The sequence below is a fragment of the Terrapene carolina genome, unplaced genomic scaffold, assembly GCF_002925995.2.
Source record: "Terrapene carolina triunguis isolate 2854851 unplaced genomic scaffold, T_m_triunguis-2.0 Scaffold173, whole genome shotgun sequence".
Lineage (NCBI taxonomy): Eukaryota > Metazoa > Chordata > Testudines > Emydidae > Terrapene > Terrapene triunguis.
This window is the reverse complement of record NW_020664524.1, coordinates 1791900-1814016: the sequence shown is the minus strand read 5'-3', so window position 1 is coordinate 1814016 and position 22117 is coordinate 1791900. Positions and strand designations below refer to the sequence as shown.

The 22117-nt window shown below is 41.4% G+C and overlaps 1 protein-coding gene across 2 annotated transcripts in view; it reads left to right on the top strand.

The window, feature by feature from the left end:
* The window catches only part of HDAC4 (histone deacetylase 4), a 439152-nt gene that overhangs the window by 43945 nt on the left and 373090 nt on the right, over nucleotides 1–22117 (top strand). For both annotated transcript variants that reach the window (XM_024194087.3, XM_024194086.3), the window contains exon 2: nucleotides 13555–13804. In XM_024194087.3, the coding sequence (XP_024049855.1) occupies nucleotides 13783–13804 (22 nt within the window). In that variant the 5' untranslated portion in view covers nucleotides 13555–13782. The remainder of the gene's footprint in view (nucleotides 1–13554; nucleotides 13805–22117) is intronic.

The following is a 22117-nucleotide window of genomic DNA, read 5'->3' as shown; positions in this document are numbered from 1 at the left end:
GCCGCCAGCGCTGCGAGAGCTGTCTCGCAGCGCTGTATGTACTCCACCTCTCCGAGGGGAATAGCTTACAGCGCTGCGAGCGAGCGTGCAGCGCTGCAGGCTCTGATTACACTGGCGCTTTACAGTGCTGTACTCGGGGGCGGGGGGGGTGTTTTCACACCCCTGAGCGCAGCAAGTTGCAGCTGGGCAGCTGCAGCGCTGGGAAGTCCCGAGTGTAGCCAAGGCCTTACTCTCCTAATCACCAGAGTTTTTACTCCAGCAGGCCAGTCTTCACTGGTGGTTGGAATTTAAATTCAGGTGCCTCTCATTCTGCTAGGCATAAGCTTTCGTGGGTAAAAAGCCCACTTCTCATTCTGCTGCTGCTCATCTTAGATAGCAGTTCATCTGTGCCTTCCACTAGAACTAGTGTTTCCATCACTTTTCCCCCTTCCTCTTCAGCAAAATGTGACTATCCCTTTGTTTTAGAGGTTTCCCTTTGCAATACATCAGGCATAGATTTCTCTTATTTCCTCTAGGCGGGACGTGTTCAACATTGCAGTGACCTCTGCCATGAAGCAAGGAATGCTTCTGTGCACTTCCACCCGTTTTCCCTGCTAGAGCCACATGATGGCCATATTCCTGTCTTCTCTCTGAAATGTCCCTGTTCCTGCAGGATAAGCAGGCCCCCCTCACAGATCCAACAGTCCTCTTATTAGGTAGAGGCAAAACAGTTGGGTAGCTCCTGTCTTGACTAAAACATATCCCCCCCCCCCATGCCTGTTGCATTAGCTCAATCACGTTAGCATGACACCATTGAAAAGCCCTCTTAGCGTATACCTTACAGTTAACGCACATGAGGCAATGTTAAATGGCCATATTGTAGCCTGTGGGGAACCTAGGCCACTACAATATGTCCAGCTAATGTACGTCTCTGGTGATCTCCATCCCTCTAGGCTCCCAGTGAAGTGGCAGGAGACTATCAGTGACTGTTTTACAGCCTTTCCCCCAAATGCCTAGTTTTTATCCCAACTGACAATCTTGTCAAATAGAGACCTGTCTCCTCAGCAGGTGCAGTTAGCTTTCAGCACAGTTTCAGCCTAGACTTAACTGACTGACTCTTGAGGATCCTGTTTTTCTTCCCCACAACACAGCCATTGCAGCTTCCCTGAAGAGTGGATTGAGCACAGGTCTCCTCCTCCAGTCTGTTCCTCTCTGCTTGCAGGAGTTTTGCTGTAGTGTTCCCTCTCTCTGCTTTTTGACTAATCTGTAAGTAGTACCGATGCTGCTCAGCAGTCATCTTGCAGGGCTTGCTGCGGTAATTACCTTCAGCTCTTCAGGCCTGTGTCTGTTCTTTCCCCAAGCTGTAAGTGAGCCTCTGCCAATCTTTCTCCTCTTGTCAAACAGGGAGTACAACCCTCCCACCCCCACTTTTTTTTGGTTCAGTAGAGATGTCTATTACTCTCTCCTCAGATTTGGGTTTTCCCTGTTTTGATTGCCTCATTTTTTCATGCCATTCAGCAGTGAGCACTGTGCCCTCCGACTTGGCTACTGTCTGTAGTTCTCACTTCTGACCACACCGTGGACTTCATGGAGACCTGTCAAGGCTCCTTAACTTCTGGTGCCCTTTCAATATCTCTGAGGCTGCAGTAGCAGGAAAGCAGGCTGCCCAGTCAGACTTGCATACTTGCTCCCTCCCGCATAGTTTCTTCTGTGAGACTGCTTGTTTCTGCTCGTCTTGGTTCTGAATTTAATTCCATTTTTAAGCTCCCCGCTTCTTTAGTCCCCCTGCCTAGGTCTTGCTTGTAGGAGAAGCCTCTTATCCTGTAGAAAAAACATTGCAGGCAGGGTGTGGAAATTTTCCTAAACTGGAGTTTATCAATGAGTCACATGTATGGCATACCTGACTTCTCAAATTTCCAGGTTGCTGGCCCCCCTTAATTTGAAGGTGATGAACCGGCAGTCTGATTCCAAGGTGGGTATTTCTGAGAGAGACCTTAAATGCAACAATGTGGCCTTTAGTATCTTGGGTTATGTATTGTAGGAATGACCTGTGATTGTCAGATGCTGTTTCCAAAGCCCTTACCTGTGGCCTGTACATGTTTGAGATTTCTAATGTTGTGGTTCGTATTGATTCTATGGCCACACCTGTTACTGTTACTAGGAAAGTGAACATTCCCTCACTTTGGGTTTTTGACCTCTCATGGTCCTCTTATTGGTGTTTGCTATAGGGCTTTACCATTGGGGATCCCCCCTGGATTCTGTGCTTGTAGAACCAAGATGTATCTACTGTTTACCTCCACTGTTAAGTACATGTAAAAGAGCCACTAAGCTTTACATGCAACACATTCTGCCCATCAGAAGGTGTAAGACTGTTTCTAAGGCTCAGAGAAAGGGTCTTCCGTTTTCAAAGCTAGTGTAGTCATTGGTTTAAAGGCATGTGCTAATCTAACTTGCAAACAGATGAGCAAGTCTTCACCTTACTGTGTGCCTACTGAATGGAACTTGTGGTCCTCACTTCTACTTTGATCATCTAACACCAGATGGGTGTCCGTTTCTCTGAAGTGGCTGACTTTGGTTAGCTTTCCAAGCTATTATTGGGTAAGCCCACCCCTTGTATTTTAAGGGTAGTGCTGCCACATCCACGAGGCCCTTTGTATTCTCTCTCAGGATGATACAGAAAGAGGAGCTTACTGGTTTACCGATTGATTACTTACTGGTACTTGATTTTTTTTTCTTAAGAGATGTTGGGATTTATTCGAAATAATTCAAAAGGTACTATTTGTTATGTGATTACAAGGTCACTTGTCATGAATAATGTAGAATTATGATTCAGACGTAAAGTAGCAAACTGTTAGTTCATAATCTTTAGTCCTCTTGGCACTTAGCACTTTTAGGTTTCTTCAATCACACATCAGATGGTGGCTTCAGTGCATGTATAATATTAGTATTCTGGTTTTGTTATTTGGCTAAGCACATTATTTCGTGATACACAAACTGCAGCAAAAGCACATACTGGGTAAGTTTTTTTTTCCCAATTATAATTATCCCTGGATCAATTGAAGTAATATATGGTAAATATAAAGTAGATATTATTTGTATCCTTAAGGTGCACACGGCCTTGTTAAGATTGACAGACACCTACAGTTTTAACAGTTGGGGCACCTTTGATATTGTAAAAAAGGTTTAAAGGGAAAAATTCAAACTTAACATCACTGTGAGTGAGCAAATAGGAGCAAAGCTCTTCACAGCATATGTTTTGAAACAAAGGTTTCAGGATGGTGAGAAAATGGCACGTTTGCCCTTCTCTAGGCTGACATGAGGATAGTTCTATAATGGTTGGCATTGCTTAGTAAAGTGTAGAAATGGCCTCGTTAGAGAAGATAGTATTCATATGGTGTGATACCTTAACCATTGTATCCTCAAACAAGTCTTAAGAGATTACTGATAACATTTGTCGTGACATAGAACATGTCATATTGTATTCTGCTGCTGTTGCAAATAGTATCTGCTTTGCTATTACTGGTCTTTCACTATCTCACTACAATTATTTAATAGATCCAGCTGTACCGTACTGGTATTTTGAAAACTCTCCAATTGCTTTTGCTTTGCTGCATTCTTTATGTAGATATTTAAGTTATATGATAAATTATTTCCTTTGTTTTATCTGACTAGTACCTCTGTAATTGCTATTAGTGAGTGCTGCAGTGTAACACTGAAGATTCTGCTTACAAAGGAGAAAAGTCTAATTTGAATCATTTCAATACCGAAGATACAAGCTAAGAAGCTACTATGTTACAGTCTGAGGCAGAGTACGACTGAGCACGTGAAATGTGTTTGTGTGGGAAAGGATTGTGTAGGATTAAAACTTTACCTCAACTTTTGTTCCAGAGGGATTGCCTCTGGGAATGAAGTTTTTTTTCTTGTTTGCTTAGGGCCTTTTCCAAGGACTAGAGAAATCAAAGAACTACCATTGGCTTCTGTGAGCTTTGGATCAAGCCCTTAATCCTTGATACCTTTACTAAAAATTCCAGAAAGGCTGTTGCTTATGATGACATCTGTCATGGTAACACCTCTGTATTTAGAATTGGAGTAAAACAGTGGTGCCCAAACTTTTCCTTGCCCACCCCCCTGACCAGTAATGGAATCTGTCTGTGGTGCGCCTCCCCCTCGCCCTCCCCATTACTGCACAGCCAAGGCTTCCTCTTCAGAGGAGGATGGACTGAAGGTGGAACTGGGGATGGGGGAGGAGGTGGGGGTGAGGGAGGAGCCGGGGCTAGAGGTGGAGCTGGCCTGGGGGCAGAAAGGGCATGAGGACAGAGCGGGGTTGGCGCTGCAGCTGGGGGCAAGGCCGGAGCTGTGACCTGGTGGTGCTCCCTCTCCGCCCACTGTGGGGACTGGCCCCAGCCTCTCCATGCACCCCATAATGTTTCTCCTCTGAAGTGCACACCCCACAGTTTGGGGACCACTTGAGTAAAAGTGTTACACCTTTTCACAAAGGCCACTGTAGAGTGTCAGATGGAAATAACTTAGCCAAAAGTGGCCTAGCAGTGAAAGGTTCTATATCCTGTTATCAGTTGCTGGAGATGTCTAGTCTTTCTTTCTTCTTTAGTGACTGTCTTCCACAAAGCTTGGTGGTTATACAAGGCTGTGATACAAGTTGTCTTTAACTCTTATATGGTTTAAGGCTTGTGTAACAAAGGCCGTACGTTGAGCACAGAAGTAAATTTGAAACCATTGCAGTCTGTAGTAGACAGGTGTAATATGCACCATGCATGCTACACTGAGTAGTCAGACTGTGCATTCTGTACTAACTGAAGTTTGTAAAATGATATTTTGTTTAACCCTGAGTGTAGAGCATATTGTAATCATCCCATCTTTTAGCGTCCAAGGCATGGACATCAGACAAGGTCCCAATCTGAAATGAAGTCACTACTGCTCTATGGGCATCCTGAAGCAACCCCCGTTTTCTTTGTTTTGGCCCTTCACCCATAAAGTCAGTCTTGGCACTTCACCCATAAATTAAGTTTTTGTCTTGAGTGAAATTCTATTGCTATTTAAACTCCTAAAAATAATAGAGGTTTGTAAAGAGACGTGCTGTCATAACCATAACTACTGGTTAGTTCAAATATGTAGCTATAACTAATGCAGTGACACAGCTGTGGTGTGGGTAGAGAGACGCAGATTGTCAAAACATACTCACATGTTAAAACAGCATAGGATTCTTGGATTCTAATGAATTAACTCAGTTCAGTATAGAAAGCTTTGTCTGCTTTCCTGGCCACAAAATATGTGTACAAACATATCTGGAAAACTGTCTTACTGCATACAACCATCTCCTGTCCATACATGAACCTGTACCCATTGTTGGCTAGTTGGCTGACCAGGGAGAAGAGTGGTCTGGGGAAAGTGTCTGGGGGGGAAATTACTCTAGAACTGTAAAAAGTGCTCTGAAAATCTAGTTATAGCAGGAGAACAGTGATGAGGAAAAACACTAGGCTTCTGAAATGAAATTTAGTTATTGGAGAACATCTGTTAAACAGTCCTATCATCATGCTCCTGGAAACAAGCACTTACTTCCTTTTTCCCTTTGGGACCATAGGTCAAGTGGTGATAGTTTGAGCGCAGTGAACTTGAGCCATTCTCCCTCCTCGCCTTTGGTACACCTCCAGAACCAGGGGCTACGGAAGCAGAGTAGATCATCTCTGTGCACTTCAGAGGTTCCCCATGTTGGAGCTATTCACTTGTGGATTGCTTTCTGCTCTTTGTGGCACACAATTGTTCAAAAGATCAGATACCACTGCCTTAGAATCTTTGGATACTACAACTTACTTTTTGACTAAAGAAGCCTTTCTTGCCGGCAGATCGAGGAACGTGATTATTCCCCTCTATTCGGCATTGGTGAGGCCTCATCTGGAGTACTGTGTCCAGTTTTGGGCCCCACACTACAAGAAGGATGTGGAAAAATTGGAAAGAGTCCAGCGGAGGGCAACAAAAATGATTAGGGGGCTGGGGCACATGACTTATGAGGAGAGGCTGAGGGCACTGGGATTATTTAGTCTGCAGACAAATTGGCACTATGGAGAACTCTAGAGTTTCTTTTCAAAGGTGTTTCTCCTTACCATTGGAATCAGGATATGATTCATAGGATCGTTCTCTACTCATCCTGTGGAAGTAAGATTGCATCACTTAGGGCTAGTCTACAAGGCAAACTATTGCATGGCATGTCAAGGTATGATTTTACAGCACTCTAGCTTGCCATGCACTAACTTATCCTGTAGACCCTAGTACAGTGCATTAAAAATTCCCTAGTGTACTTTGACGTATTGCTCTTTGAAATGGTAGTATGCCACAGTGCACTACAGAATTTTTAATGCACTGTAGCAGGGTCCACACAGTGAGTTAGTAAACTTGATTGCTGTAGATTCGCACCCTGGCTTGCCGTGAGTTAATTCGACGTGTAGGCAAGTGCTTATGTCTATGGAACTATCAAATCCTACCCATATGTTACTGTTCTCTTCAAGAAGTCAGATGTCTTATTCATGTCTTAAGCTGTCAGGAGTAAAGGTTTAGCGACTTTAGATGCAACAATTGTTGGATTCTGTTGTTGAGTCCTATGGGAAGGCTGAGGATATTCTCCTCTTGAGTTTGAGAGCACATTCCATAAGATCTGTTTTTAGTGCTTGGACAAAAAGGAATATTGTACTACTATCTTGTACTACTGTTTGGACTGCTTTTTAATGCTTAAATTGCTCATTCTAGACTAAAGGATTGACTATGGCCTGGTCTACACTGGGGGGATCGACCTAAGATGCACAATTTCAGCTACGAGAATAGCGTAGCTGAAGTCGACGTATCTTAGGTCAACTTACCTTGCGTCCTCACAGCGCAGGGTCGACTGCCACCGCTCCCCCGTCGACTCCGCTTCTGCCTCTCGCCGCGGTGGAGTACAGGAGTCGACAGCAGAGCGATCGGGGATCCATTTTTCGCATCTATATTAGACGCGATAGATCGATCACTACCCACCGATCCGGCAGGTAATGTAGACGTACCCTATGAATGAGAGTAGTTAATACTTCCTTACCTATAAATGTCTTCCTATGGCAGGAAATCAGTTGTTTCTTGCCCTTGTAAATGTTAGAAAAATGCCAGCATTTAGTTTTTTATAAGGCAAAGTCTGTTGGAGCTTTGATGCATTTACCAATTTTTAGATGGGGGAGTTTGGTGCCAAGACTTCCCATCAGTGAGCTGCCTCAGTGTAGATGACCATGGTCCACACAACAGTCCATACCAGCCTAAAGGATTTCCTCTTATATGAGAGAGTGTTGCATACTGTGCTATTATAAGGGCCTGCTTTCTAACGCACAAATGCTTCTCATAGACAACCCCCTAATAACACACTTTCTAAGTTATGGCAAATAATGTTTCTGTACTTTAGTGGCTTGCTTTTTGGTTTCATATTGTGTTTTGAGAAAGCTGTGGTTCTTAAAGCAAATTGATCCTTTTTAAAAGGCAAATGATACTGAAGAGTGAAATAATTCAGTAAGAATCTTTTTCATGGACAAAATACCACTTGATAGGTCTGCCATCCCAGGCTAAGGCAAAGCCCAACCCAGTTCCTGCTGTCTAAAAGGTGAAATTGGAAGAGTCATTGTAGCACAGCCTCCCTCCTTAATCTACACAGACACAGGAGAACTCATCTACTCTTTAGCTCTGTTTGCTCTGCTACTGAAACAAGTGTCTGCTATGCTTCCTATTGCTTTAACAATGTTGCAGAACAAGAAACTGACAACATCATTAGGCAGGAGTGATTGTTTCCTTTTAAAACAAAAAAATTAACATTTAATAAGAATCTTAATTTAAACTTCTAGTGCCCTCCAAAACCCCCTACATTGTGTGTGTATACAACCTTGGAGAGAGAGAGAATATATATGTTTAAACTACTTTGTCAAATCTGGAACTAACACAGCTAAATACAAGATGGAACAGATTGTTAACTACTTATCCTAAACAATCTGTTCCACCTTGTATTTTGCTGTGACACTCTGCGTATATTTCCCAGACCTGAAGAAGAGCTCTGTGTAAGCTAAAAATCTTCTCTCGCCAACAGAGATTGGTCCAATAAAAGAGAGTACCTCACCTACTTTTTCTCTCTAATCCTGGGACGAACATGGCTACAGGAACACTGCATACTGGAAGTAACATGGCCTGTGTCTACCATCACCCTGCTTGCTCTGGTTGTAGCTTGTACTACTGTCTACACTCAACCTACATGTTCGCTCCTGGGGTGGAATGGAATTCTGATTGGGATCTTGGGTCGCTATCACACTTCCAATAAATAGTTCGATTTATGCCAGACTGGCTATCTGAACTATCCAAAACACCCAAAGCAACTGTGTAGTATCTGGTTGGGAAAAATGAAAAAAGTAATGTTGTATGAGCTGCCTATGTGTGACTGGTGCTCCACTCACCGATAGGATGGTGCTTCCTCCTGGCCGTTCTGGGGAATAACTGTCCAGGTCAATGCCTCCTCCCACAGTTGCATGCTGTCTCTTTACCTTTCTGCATCTGCGGCCCTTCTCTTGCTCCATGACCTGTTGCTGCCTTTTCATGACTGGGCCCTCCAGGCAGGTCACCAAAGATTTCCCCTTTGGGGATTGGAAAGTCTCTTCCCATAAATAGACTCAGGTAGTCTTCCTATTTACTTCCTCATAGTGGCACTCCCTCAGTGGCTGGCAGGGAACCCGGGCCTGCCCTCTACTCCGGGTTCTGGCTCAGGGACCCTCTAGCCAGCAGTCAAGGTCAGTTCCCTTCTAGATCTTACTGCCTTTCCTTAAGCCAGGGGTGGCCAACCTGAGCCTGAGAAGGAGCCAGAATTTACCAGTGTACATTGCCAAAGAGCCACAGTAATATGTCAGCAGCCCCCCATCAGCGCCCCCCCACCTCCCGCTCCCAGTGCCTCCCGCCCACGGGCAGCCCCACTGATCAGCGCCTCCCGATCAGCTGTTTCATGGCATGCAGGAGGCTCTGGGGGTGAGCAGGGAGAGCAAGGTCACGACAGGCTCAGGGGAGGGGGTGGGAAGGGGTGGAGTGGGGGCAGGGCCTGTGGCAGAGCCAGGGGTTGAACAGTGAGCCCCCCCCCCCCAGCACATTGAAAAGTTGGCGCCTGTAGCTCCAGCCCTGTACAAGGAGCCGCATATTAACTTCTGAAGAGCCACATGTGGCTCCGGAGCCAAAGGTTGGCCACCCCTGCCCTAAGCCCTGTCCTACCTTCCTGGCTTCCCCGGGTATGTCAGTCCAAATGCACCTCCCTTCTCCCAGGGAGTGATGGCAGACTTTCCCAGCAGCCCCCCCTGTGCTCCCAATTTCCTGCCTCTCTAGCCCTAACCCAGCTCCTTCCTTCTCAGCTGGGCCCCCTCACTCAGTCAGGGGCTTGGCCACCTGATTCCCCTCAGCTGTGACCTGTTGGGTTAATTAGCCCCTTCTCAATCTGCATGAACCCTTTCAGGGTAAGTGTGGGGTGAATATCCCATTACAGTGTCCCAAGAGAAGTTTTTTTTAAATCAGTAAAACTTCTGCTGAATGTGAAAATTTCCACAAGAATGTGTAACACTGTAGGGGCACTTATGAAGAAAACAAAACTATAATGGACCCAAAGCAAGATAAAGCTGGTCTTCACCTGAGGTGAAAAAGTAACATCTCATGATCACAACTAGATTTCATAAGGAGATGGTCACAGTAATGATGTAAAGCAATTGTGACTGGGATGGTAATGTTCTATAATTGTATGGAAAACTAGGTGACTATATTTTGGTAGATGTAGCTATCAATGTCAGTGACCTAGAGCCATTGATAATTTTCTTACCTAGAGCTTGTAACCTCAATTGACTGACTTCTCAATTTGCAAACCTGAAGTGACCATGTCACAGAAAAAATAAATATAATTTAACTAGATAGATCAAAAATGAATGAATTGATGAATATATCTTAAAGGTCAAATCTTATTTTTCCTATACTCAGTTCCCCATAATTAGTGCACTAAACTTCAAGGTTCTAATTAGCAGGAACATGGAAATTGTCACCAGCATTTCTTGTGTTCAATGGATCCCATTCAGCTAATATCTTCAAAATAAAAGATAAAAAGACTAGATTGACAGGTAAAGATGTAATTTATCAAGTAAGGACGTTTGTTAGTGTGACCTGCTGTAGAACTGTGTTGGACTTATCCTCTTAGAAATAGCCTGAAGCAGGTGTTCATCTAGTCCTCTGATATCTTCCTGTTTCAAAGATGTTTGAAAACAAGGGAGGTACCAGAGGAATGGGGGGCAGGGCGGGGGTGTGTGTTTTGACTCAGAGTGTGTGATCCTAGAAATTGTGGGTCCACTAAATCAGACTGGGGGCGGGAGGGGGTATTCCGTTAGCACTTGAGCATGCTGCTTGTACATGCACTTAGAATATAGGAAAGGAGTATTTTAGAAATCAACGTAACTTCTGTCCCTAGTAAAACATAGAATAACTATTGAGACTCTAAACATATAGAGGATGATTAAATTGTGAACAAAACAAGCTTCACTTCTTTACAAAGCAACTTTGTTGGAAAAACTTGATTGCATTTTGATGTGTACAGTATTAGTGAAAGGAACATGGCATATGCAATATCTTCTAATAAAGTGTTTGATATATTTTGTGAGACGCTTGCAAAACTTAGACTGGCATATGAGGACTATGAGGTGGCATATGAGGACTGCCATAGAGGTGTCTTGAACAACTGGGGTAGGTGGAGTGGGAATGTGTTGAAAATGGGATGAAAATAAAGGTAAACAGCAGAGTGGCAAATTGAGGGGTGAGGTTACTGGGAAGTGTCTACTGGTATGCTGCAAAAATCTGATTTGGTCTAATCTTTTCTATGTCTTTGTTACTCTGGAAGAGTGAGTGAACATCATTTTAAAAGAATCCTTACTAAGGTAAACTTTAGCTCATTTAAGATGAAGTAAAATAAAATTTTTACTCTTTATCGTTGTTTACATTCTGCATTTCATTGTTATTTAGACAGTGGAAATAGACAAAATCTGCTAATTCCATTTTCTGGCTCTTCTGTATCATTAGGCTAGCCCAGTGTATAGGCTTCAAACACACGGCATTTAAAACTGTCGTCATTTGAGTTAAAACATCATGCACAATTGTTTATTCTTTTTGTAAAATCTTGTGCTTATGAAACCTAAATGTTGGGTCTAAATTGACCTGACAGCGTTCTTCTAATTTGCAGATTTTGCTGAGGTGGAAGGTATTTTTAAATCTAACAATCACAGAAACCTGGAGAGATGAGAGCAGTGGTTCTCAAACTATCCAGACTATGCCTTTGAGGAGACTGATTTGTCTTGCGTACCCCAAGTTTCACCTCACTTAAAAACTACTTGCTTACTAAATTAGACATAAAAATACTAAAGTTTCACAGCACACGATTACTGACAAATTGCTTACTTTCTCATTTTTACCATATAATTTATAAAATAAAATGATTGGAATATAAATATTGTACTTACATTTCAGTGCATCTGAAGCTCGTGCCACTCCGCCCAGGGTTGAAACATGTAACTCAGCTTTGCGTGAGCCCCTGTGGCATGGGGCCCTAGGCAGTTGCCCTGTTTGCCACACCCAAATGCTGACTCTGGACTTGCGACCTCCCCCCCACCCCAATCCTGTGACACCCTCTGGGGGTCTCAACCCCCAGGTTGAGAAACACTGAACTAGGCAAATGTCTAGATTTAAAATATATATGGAGATATACCTATCTCATAGAACTGGAAGGGACCCTGAAAGTTCATCGAGTCCAGCCCCCTGCCTTCACTAGCAGGACCGAGTACTGATTTTTGCCCCAGATCCCTAAGTGGCCCCCTCAAGGATTGCACTCACAACCCTGGGTTGCTCAAACCCACTGAGCTATCCCTCCCCTCCCCTAGATGAGTTGATGTACCTCCAGAAGACCTCTGTGTACCCTCAGTGGTACGTGTACCCCTGGTTGAGAACCACTGGATTAGAGTGTGAGCCAGAAATTGCATTTTTCAAGGTATTTCATGCCCTCTAATTCATAAAAAGAAAAATAATCCAAAACACATTCAAAATAGGCATAGAAACTTTGAAGAGCTGACATTGAGACATCTCTGGTGCAGATGAATAGCAAATTAGAGACTGTTAATGCAATGTAACAGTAAAGGTCAGCCTTTTAGGGCACACGTGCTGAGGCATTATATTGCAAAGCAGGAACGTTCATTAATAGAGCAGGAACTATTTGCAGTAGCGTCTTCAGTTCTGGCCACCTCATTATCAGAAAGAAGTAACAAAATGACAATGATTGCAGGGATTAAAGAGATTGATACATGTGCATAAAAATTAAAATAATAAAGGTTTAGTTGACTTAAGGGTTTGTCTAAACATAATCTAAACCACTTTAACTATACAGGTATAGGTAAAGTAAGACAACCTCCTTAATGTAGATAGTTTTACCTATATAAAGATGTTTATATGTGAACATCTTATTCCTATATGGGAAGAGGAATAAGCTATACCAATATAAGGCACCTTTATACCAATAGAACTGCATACATATTAGGTCTTGTACTCATACAAAATAGGCCTGCTCTTTACATAGGTATGACTCTCTAATGACAGCTATCTAAAAATGCTTGAAAGGTATAATACGAAAGAGAGAGAATGTCTTTGGGTGATACAATGGGTTGTAACTAGGATAAATAGATACATAGGATAAACAGAAATAAAATATGAAAAGGAAAAACTCAGGCTAAATATGAGGACTCAATTCCTCGCAGCAAGATCTCCCGGTGGAAAGCTTTCAAGCTGCATGATAGAAGCACCATCTGTGGAGCATTTTAAGATTATACTGGACATACTTGCTAGACCATATATTCAGGGGGTAAAGTTGCATTTTTGAGAGGGTATACCAGATCAGATACTAGGTCTTCATCAAATGTATGACTCAGCAGAAGATTGAAAACAGCTGATTATTTTTTCGCCAATTTTACTTTCCCCTTTATAGAAAACATTAGCTGTTGTTGTGTTATTCCTATTTTTCATGCCTGAAGATTTTTCCCCAGAACTTGGCATAGGGGAATATGGTGACCTGCCATTTAGAAATCTATCTTTGGATTTCTGTTGAGGCAAATGGGAACAGATGGATGAAGAGCAGTTACTACTCATACATATGGCTGAGTGTGGCTGTTGAAATATGGAAACTATTGGAAATGAAGTGGTTTCCTGCAGTACTGTTGAAATATCAGATTAATTAAAAAATAAACAAACTTTTGTTTAAGATATGTGCATTGAGATGCTTTCTTACTATGGTTCATATTTATTTGCATTTTTCCTGTACTGTAATTACAAAACTTCTAAATAAAGACCACCTCTACACATTTTGAAGTCTCTCTTTTCAGGAACATATGTATGTTTACCTTTAAATGGTACCTCAATTTAAAAATTATCCCAAAGAAACAATGTGGTGTTTATTGTTTAACTTCTGCAGTTATATACTTTTCTAATATAATCTTTTTCTTATAATTACAGGTTCACATTCTGAAAACCATTTGAAGATATTCTGCCATCCTATTGGATTACTTTGTTTACAGAACAGAATGTTATTCTGCCCTGGATTTAATTTGGTGTTTATGATTTAATCCCCCTTCTCTGTATGTCTATGTATTGGTGAAGCATTGGAGCTCTGCAGGGCTGCTGTTGCTTGTGTGGAAACTGATCCATTTTGAATCCCTTCCAAAGGACTAGACATTGCTAGCAATGAGCTCCCAAAGCCATCCAGGTAAGGGGAAAATTTCCTTCAATATAGGAACAAAATAATCAGAAGAGCTGGCAAAAGAAAAACAATGAGTGTTATCTTGCTGATTTCAAGTGGATTTTTTTTATTGTTGTGTTGGAAGAACTTTCACTTTTTGTGCTGAATGAACAATTTTTGGGGGTTACAATAGGTTTTTATTTTCTAACTTCTCTGCTTGAGCATATTTAATCTGAAAATGAAATTTGCAATAAAACTGGAGATTTTGATTGCATCCATATTAAATCTCACTCAAGAATGTGGGGAATTATTTTTCCCTCTTAGGTTTCTATCTGTTAAATTATGTATCATTAAACCTTTTAGCTGTTTCTCTGAGGAACTCAGTTTTGCTCACATATTTAATTCCTTTTAGAATTAAATACATTATACTGTATTCTATGTATGTAAATGGTTTGTAGTTTCCATGGGATTGTGGTTCTGTTGGTGCTTCTCTTATCAATTATTTAACAAGTAAACTAGGTGACTTAACACCCTGTTTCCCCTTTAATGAGCAAAAATGCTTCTGTTAGAAGTTGACTGCCAAAATATCTTTGAACTTTGTAACACTGGTGTATTTTTGTCAAGAGCACCATGGTTAAATAATAATTTTCATATAAAACTACATATTACCATTTTCTGCAGGAAAAACTTGTAGGTATCCTGAGCCTATCCAACAATTTATAGCTTAAATTTTACTGTTGACTTTCTGTATTCAGCAAATCCCAGTTAACTGTTGTGTTAGGGAGACAGGTGTTTTTAATACAGTTTAAACTGGCTAGTGGCTCAAGTAGCTCTCTGAAACTTTGTCCTCAGATAGACATAGATGAAACATACCTACACTTTTCCAACTTCATGCATAGTCTGTAATAAGTTTAAAATAAATAGGGGAATCTTGACATTCTGAAGGGATATGGTTTAGCTAAGGTAAAAGGATGACTCTTTGGAGTTTATTGAATTTGGGTAGGGAAACTAGTCTGGTCAGTTCTGCTTTCAGGTTGTCCTGCAGTAACACAATGTTTTGTTAATCTTCCATTCTCAAAAAAATGGAAAGAACCCCCAAAATATGGCATTTCAATTTACGTTGGATTTTATATCTTTCCTTTTTTGTTTTTTTGTTTGTTTGTTTATTGCAAAACCTTTATTTTAGGCCTAAATTACTTGGCATAGTATTCTTTTAAATGTTTCTGATGCTGGGCGTAGAGCCAAGGAAGTCAGGTGGGAGATACTATATGGTGGTTTCCTCAGTAATACTGAGAATCACCTCCACTGATTTAGGAGCCTAAATCAGGATGGAAAGGCCTAAAATTAGGTTCCTGTTTTTGAAAATCTTGGCCCAGAACTGAATAAGAGGTTAGCAGGTAACTAGAAGAAGCAGTTTCTTTATTTTAGCTCTTGAAGTTTACACTTGGCATTATGCAGTGTGGAGACTAGATATAGGTCTTGCTTTTTTAAAAACAAAATTTGTGTTGGAATATTTGCATGGCAAAACTGAAATTGCACAAATGACTCCAGTTTGAGTAGTTGCTGTGTGATGAACTGTATTCCAAACTAATGGATAGTTATATTATCTCTCTCTCTCTCTCTCTCTCTCTCTCACTTGAAGCAGGAATAAGAGTTCTGTGGCTATTGGGCTTTCCCACATCAGTGGGATGCTGTGAAACATTTCTCAGAGAACTTCAGGGAAAAAGAAGACCTTCTTAGTAAATGCCTTTCTTATTCCCCAGGAGCAACTTACCGGTGATGTAACGGGAGGGGATGAATCTCCTTTAGTCACGCTGCTACCAGAAGTGTTGGTGAGGGTGGGGTAGCAGCACAGGTGCTTCTTCTCACTTCTCCATCCCTTGCCATAGCTCATCTGAATTCTGCTGCTGTTAGAGATATTAGCATCCATAGCCTTGCCTTCATCAATTTTTATAGGTAGTTGCTACTCCTGGCTCCGCCCCTTACTGATGACACAGAAAAGAATCCTTTCCTAAGAGGAGGGGCATTTGGAAACCTCTAAAAGCGAAGTAGTTAAGGCCAGTTTTGATTTGTATTTGTTTTATTATGACTTTCACTCTTTCACAGTCACCAAACAAATAATTCTAGCACAGTTTATCCTGAAATGCTTTTCTTATATGCCTAAATGAGTCCCACTCATGCTCCCACTCACTGCTTGTATGTTACTTTAAACTGTTTTGGCACTTGCCATCTGAACGCTTTAGAGTTAAAAGATCTCTTAAAGATTTATTTATTTTTAAAAATCAGCACTTGAAAATTCTATGAATGTTCAGAGTAATGACCAAACTTGGTCATTCCAAACATGGAATATGTATTGCAAATTAAGTATTTGGTACATAAGTGGAGTTGTATATAGAGTGTAATTACTGACGTGCATGAGAGTGCCTTAGAAAACATGGGGCACACTGATACAATTGAAGCCCTCATTTCTGCTGGCATGATTCTAGTTTCATCTGGCTCCTTTTTCTTTTGGTGTAGGGTATTTAGGGAAATAAAGAAAATCTGCGGTGTGAGGGAGAATGACCTTGCCATTGTGTGTGTAGGGTGATGTTCAGTACATGCTTTATACAGCTCTTAGAAGGGACCATTTAATCTTGAGCCTTGGATCCTATCATGTTACCTTAATACTTGTCAAGTATGAAATTTTGACTTCAGTCAAGTGTTAGTTTGCCTCATTTTTAATCCTGACCTTTTATTTTGACTAGAGAGGCAATTATCTTGCCAAGTGTTGAGCTAGACTTCCGTGGTGAATCATGACTTATTTTCCTCTGGTTTACATTGGGATATTCTTATTGCTTATTTCTTTTAAAACATGCTCTGTAATGTTAGGTAGAAATTTATTCTTCTGGGATAATTCTTCTGAACCTTGCCAAAGACAGCTTCTAGATAGTTGATGTTCGGGCTGATATCTGTTTTGGTTATATTGCTCCAAATAATTTTTACTAATGATGTGCACAGCCTAAGGGAAGGCTCTGGCTCAACTTGGGCGGATGTTGAAAACTTGGTTTTTGGTAAACATGAAGTGACAGAAGGTTTTTCTCTTCTTCTTCCCTCCCCAAACTTACCACAACTGGGATGTGTAGAAACAGGGCTATAATAAGATTGTGGTATGGATGAATCAAAAACTTTGTTTGAAAAGGTGGTATATATTGGAGAGTGGGAATATGTTGAAGAGCATTCATCAAACATGCATGGTCTACTAAGGACCGTAGCACCATCCAGAGTGACCACGGTGAATGGTGTCACACCAGGCATTTGTGTAGTGAAGTACCCAAATCTGGCTCAGTCCTGCAAATCCATGAATCTGTGGGGCAGCCCTGTGGGTGGTACCAGGTAGGGCCAGGGCTTGCTCCTCTTCACGTGTTGGAGAGTTTGGGAGCACAGTGTGCTGTGATGTTTGTCCATCTGGAGACATGACTGAAGAGTACGCCATGTCGCTTTTCAATATAATGAGCAGCTAAAGGAATGCCAGATCTGAAATTGACATTCACACAAAGTCAAACCACTACATTCTCAGGATTTGGCACTGGCAGCACATATGGAATGCCTCTTGCCGCTCCAAGTAAGAGCGTCCAGGTTTCTGACCCATATAGCAATACAGGTAGTACACTAGTTTGGTATATCCTGAACTTTGTCTGAGCGCAAAGATGTTTTTGCATCCATATGCAAGACAAGGACTTTATGCAGGAGGTTGCAAGGCCTCTTCATCAAAAAAATGTCTGGTTTGTGACCATTTGAACTCTACAGCCTAGATAGAAGAACTACTCCATGTTCTCCACAGTACTTGACTCCCCCTGCACTTGGGGTTCTAGTGGCCTAGCCCCCACGTTCTAGATCTTGGTCTTCTGCCATGAGATGTTCAACCCCATAGTGTGGGTGGTGTCTTGGAGACCTTGGAAAGTGGGGCTGAAATTCTGACTTCTCTAAAGCAAGGCAGCGTCATTGGCATAGTCTTGGCTATAAACTTGCCTTGACCAACCTTGATTCTGATATTTGGAGTGGCAAGTCCTGATATCCAGACAATAGCTTGACAGAGTAGTGCCAGGGCGAGACTGCATCCCTGATATACGCCTGAGGTTGTGTATAAATGTGGTGAAAACCATGAACCAACTCTCGCTCTCGTGCCGGTACTGATGTGAAGATAGAGCATCAGATTTAGTGCATTGGCTGGATGCAAAATAATTGGAATAACTACTCCTTCAATTGCTGGATTATACAACATCCTTGCTAGAGTACAGTAATTAGCTTGTTTTTTAAGGGCTCATAGATATTGTGACCAATTCCTACACTATTCGGTTTTGTTGGAGGAAAATATGGTGCTGCTTATTCTCATGTTCTGGAAAAAAAATAGTTGGAGTAGGAAGAATTATATAATACTGAAATAGATCATATTGAGATTTTTTGCAAAATTTAACTAAGAAAAGTAGGCTAATCAAGGTAATATTTAGGGTCATAAAGATTAAAGTGAGCAAAGGCATATCTAATTTCACATCTAGTGACATGTGACATGCCTTGTAGTTTAAGCTTGTCTTCATGTAATAAACAGCTTCTTTTAGAATCCAACATATTTAGTGATTATTTTGTAACATGTTGCTATGTTAGTGGAAAAGAATCATAGAATCCTAGAATATCAGGGCTGGAAGGGACCTCAGGAGGTCATCTAGTCCAACCCCCTGCTCAAAGCAGGACCAATTCCCAACTAAGACTATATTTAAATCTTTCTTTCTTCCCTTTCTTTCTTTCCTGTGGGTATTTGACCAGCTGTTTAAGCAAACAGGTTAGACTGGACCTCATTATCGTGTATTTACCTCTCAGTCTTACTTCAAGTGTTCTAAATTGGCTTGTAGCACTATTGTCAATATGCTTCCCAAGACACTGAAACATAATTTCTAAGCTATGGCTAGTGAGTCTGACTTCCACTCTTGTAGCAAACTGGGCTTTATAACCTATGTTTGCTTAACTTTGATTTTTTTTTTTTTAATTCTACTAATTTTTTTTCTTAATAGAAGTGGAATAGTGAGTATTTAGTCATCTTGTATCAAATGAAAAGTCTTAGAAAGGTGCTTTGACTTTATCCTTCCTTGGGGCTCCTTAGTTCCAGTAAGACTTGTTGTAGCATGTTGTTGAGAATAGGTTACAACAGGTTTGGTTGCAAATACTTGGTTGCAGGAGAATGTGTTGTTAGTGACAACTTTAGTGAACTTTGGTCCTGTGACAAAAAGATGACTTGCAGCTGCTTCTTTTAAAAAAAATAAAAAAAAAAATAAAGTTTAGATCCATATTAGTTGCTCATTATGTGCAAACTTAAATTAGAACTGAAAGAATATTTGGAAATTCCACTCTTATTTGCTCTCCAGCAAATCCCTTTATTTGGGATGGTGACATTTCTTCCACACTTTTAGATAGCCATGAAATTCAGAATCTTCAAGTCTGGGCTTAGAAAGGAAAGTAAGTGAAAGAAACTGTTGTTCAGATATTTTACCTGAAAATAATACATCCATAATTCTACATATCTATCCTGCTACCAATCTATTGAGTATTTATTTTACTAAAGGCTGTTAGCTGGCATAAGAATGATTGATTGGAACTCTACTTTTTAGGTAAACAAGAATATATAATATAAGACTTTTCAGATAGCTTTTTTCCTTATGTGGGGGCTGTTTATCTTACTGTCCTCTGTAGTTTTCATCACTGTAGTGCAGTGGTTCTCAAACTTCATTGCACCACGACCCCCTTCTTACAACAAAATTACTACATGACCCCGGGTGGGTGGAGAGCCTTATCCCGAGCCCTGTCTTCCCGGGTAGGGTAGAGGGGGCCAGAGCCCGAGCCCCACCACTCTGGGTAGGGGTGGAGCTTGGGCTTCAGCCCTGGGTCCCAGCAAATCTAATGCTGGCTGTGGTGACCCCATTAAAATGGGGGTCATGACCTACTTTCGGGTCCCAACCCACCATTTGCAAACTGCTGCTGTAGTGTCTAAGTACTACCTAGATAAATTAAATCTGCATGGCAGTATTCTCAGTGGACTTCAAGGAGACTTCTTGTATTTTGGGTATGTCTCCCCTATCATTCCTTAATCCAACTTCTGAAACATGTTTTAAAATACACATGTTTAGTATATCAGAGCCCATTGTTTAACTATCTGGCCCTCCAGTTGATTTCCCTTTCTCCCCTCTCCCTCCCCCCCCCTCCCCCAAGAAAAAATCCTGGAACCTTAATTTTTAATGTTTGGTACCTTAATCAGCATAGATTGTTCTAGGGGACATATTATCCATAAAGATTCTTTTAAAAAGAAACACTTCAAGTTAATCACTCAACTGATTTGTATGTGTCTTAAATTCACTTTATTGTAAAAGAAATGAATATTTTCATGTTCAATGAAGGGTTTTGTTTATGAAATGTTCTCTTGCTAATTTTTGAGTGTAACATTTGCATTCATGTTGCTTCTTAAAAGCTACTTTTGCAGAGATGCAAATTTTAAGTTCTGAAATACTAAATGCTTGATTAAGAATATTGAATTTTAAGAATGAGTTGCATATACGAAAGTTCTGCAGAAAGATCATTAAAAACAAGTGAGAGCAGTTTCATATGCAGAGCAGAAAGCTTCATAATTGCAGAGCACTGGCAAAACAAGTTAGTCACACGTTGTGATCCGCTAGATTAATAAAGTACTTTCTTATGACATGTTATCTGAGCAGGTGAAAGAAGCCACACTACTTTTTTATTCCATAGTTCAATGAGACATGGAACATTGTTTCATGCAGTATACATACGAACCTCTTTCCTATTTAATCAGTTATTCTCTCTAAAGCATTTTATGCCATAAATTAAATATTTTACATGCTGTTTTTTAAAGGCTAAGAAGTTTGTGTTAAAGATGCATCTCAAGATGGGTTTTAAATGAGTGACCTATTTTCTGGCAATAAAGAACTTTTGAAAAAGTTGTATTGGGGCAAAAATGTTCTTTTAATAAACAGGAAAAAAAAAAAGTCTTTTAAACTCTAAGCACAGCATGTCCAAGTATCATTGTCCTTTTTGAACTGTACTTCAGAAGAGTATATTTCTTTTCCTTCCTGGGCACCTGATATTCCATGATCCATTACAACTGGATTATTCTTTCTCGTTTTCCAACTATGGAAGCTCCTCCGTTTTTAAGTTTTCTCAGTTTACAATGTAGTGCTAGCAAGTGGAGCTGTTCAGAGAATTTACTGCCTCTAACTCAGGTCTTGTCTTCACTACCTGGGTAAATTGACCTAAATTATTCTACTCCAGCTACGGGAATAACATATGCATTCCACTCTAGGTATGTGCACGCCCTGAGCACAGTCGGCAGAAATTTTTCCCTCAGTGGTATCCATCGGCACGGCTCGAACGCTCTCTGCTGACGCACACTTATAGTACTGGTATAAAGTGACCAGCTGTCCTCGCTGCCCCTCAATTCCTATTTACTGCCCATGATGGTCACTGGAACTGCTATCCTTGCTTTGCAAGCTCTTTAAGTGGTGGTGGTCTTAGTTGTAGTCAGTTTTAGCTAGGTTTAATGAAGTTCTATAATTTTGTGTTGTAGTGGAGTTTTTTGTCTGTTCCCTAGTGCCAAGGCATGCCTCTTTTGGCAGGCTTCAAGCCCTGTCCCTCATGCAACAAGGACAGACTTGTCATCTTCCAAGTTGGAGGTTGAGTCTTACTACTTCCGTCCGAGGAGTCGTTCTTGCTACTCCTCCAAGCATTTCTACCGTTCTTGGACCCAGGCACAGGAGTACCATCAAGTTCATGCTGAGGAGGTCACAGTGGCCCTTTTGGAACCCAGAGTGGTTCCCCTCCAGTTTCCAGGGCTATTAGATGTCCTGGGAAAGGCAGATGGCATTGTTCCATCAGGCAGCACCCGGTCCAGACTCCCAATACCTAGCCCAGTACTGAACTTTGCCAGCTCATCGGGATCCTGCTGAGGTGGAAAGGGAGGAACAGCATTCGCCACTGGTGCTGGTCTCTGCCTCCCCAGACGAGGCAGTTTCAGAAGGGGGCATGTTGCCTCTCCTGGATGACTATACGGCTCACCAAGAGTTGTTGAAGAGGGTGGTCTTAAATCTGGACATACACAGAGAGGTAGGGAAAGAGGCCTCCCATTGTCTAGTTGATATTTTAGCTGCTGTGGACCTGTCAAAAGAAGCCTTGCCTCTAAGTGAGGCTATTATGTACCCTGTTACTACCTTGTGGTAGACCCCTGCCTCCCTCCCCCCCCACGTCAAAAAGGACTGAACAAAAGTACTTTGTTCAGGACCAGGGTTATGAGTTCCTGTACAT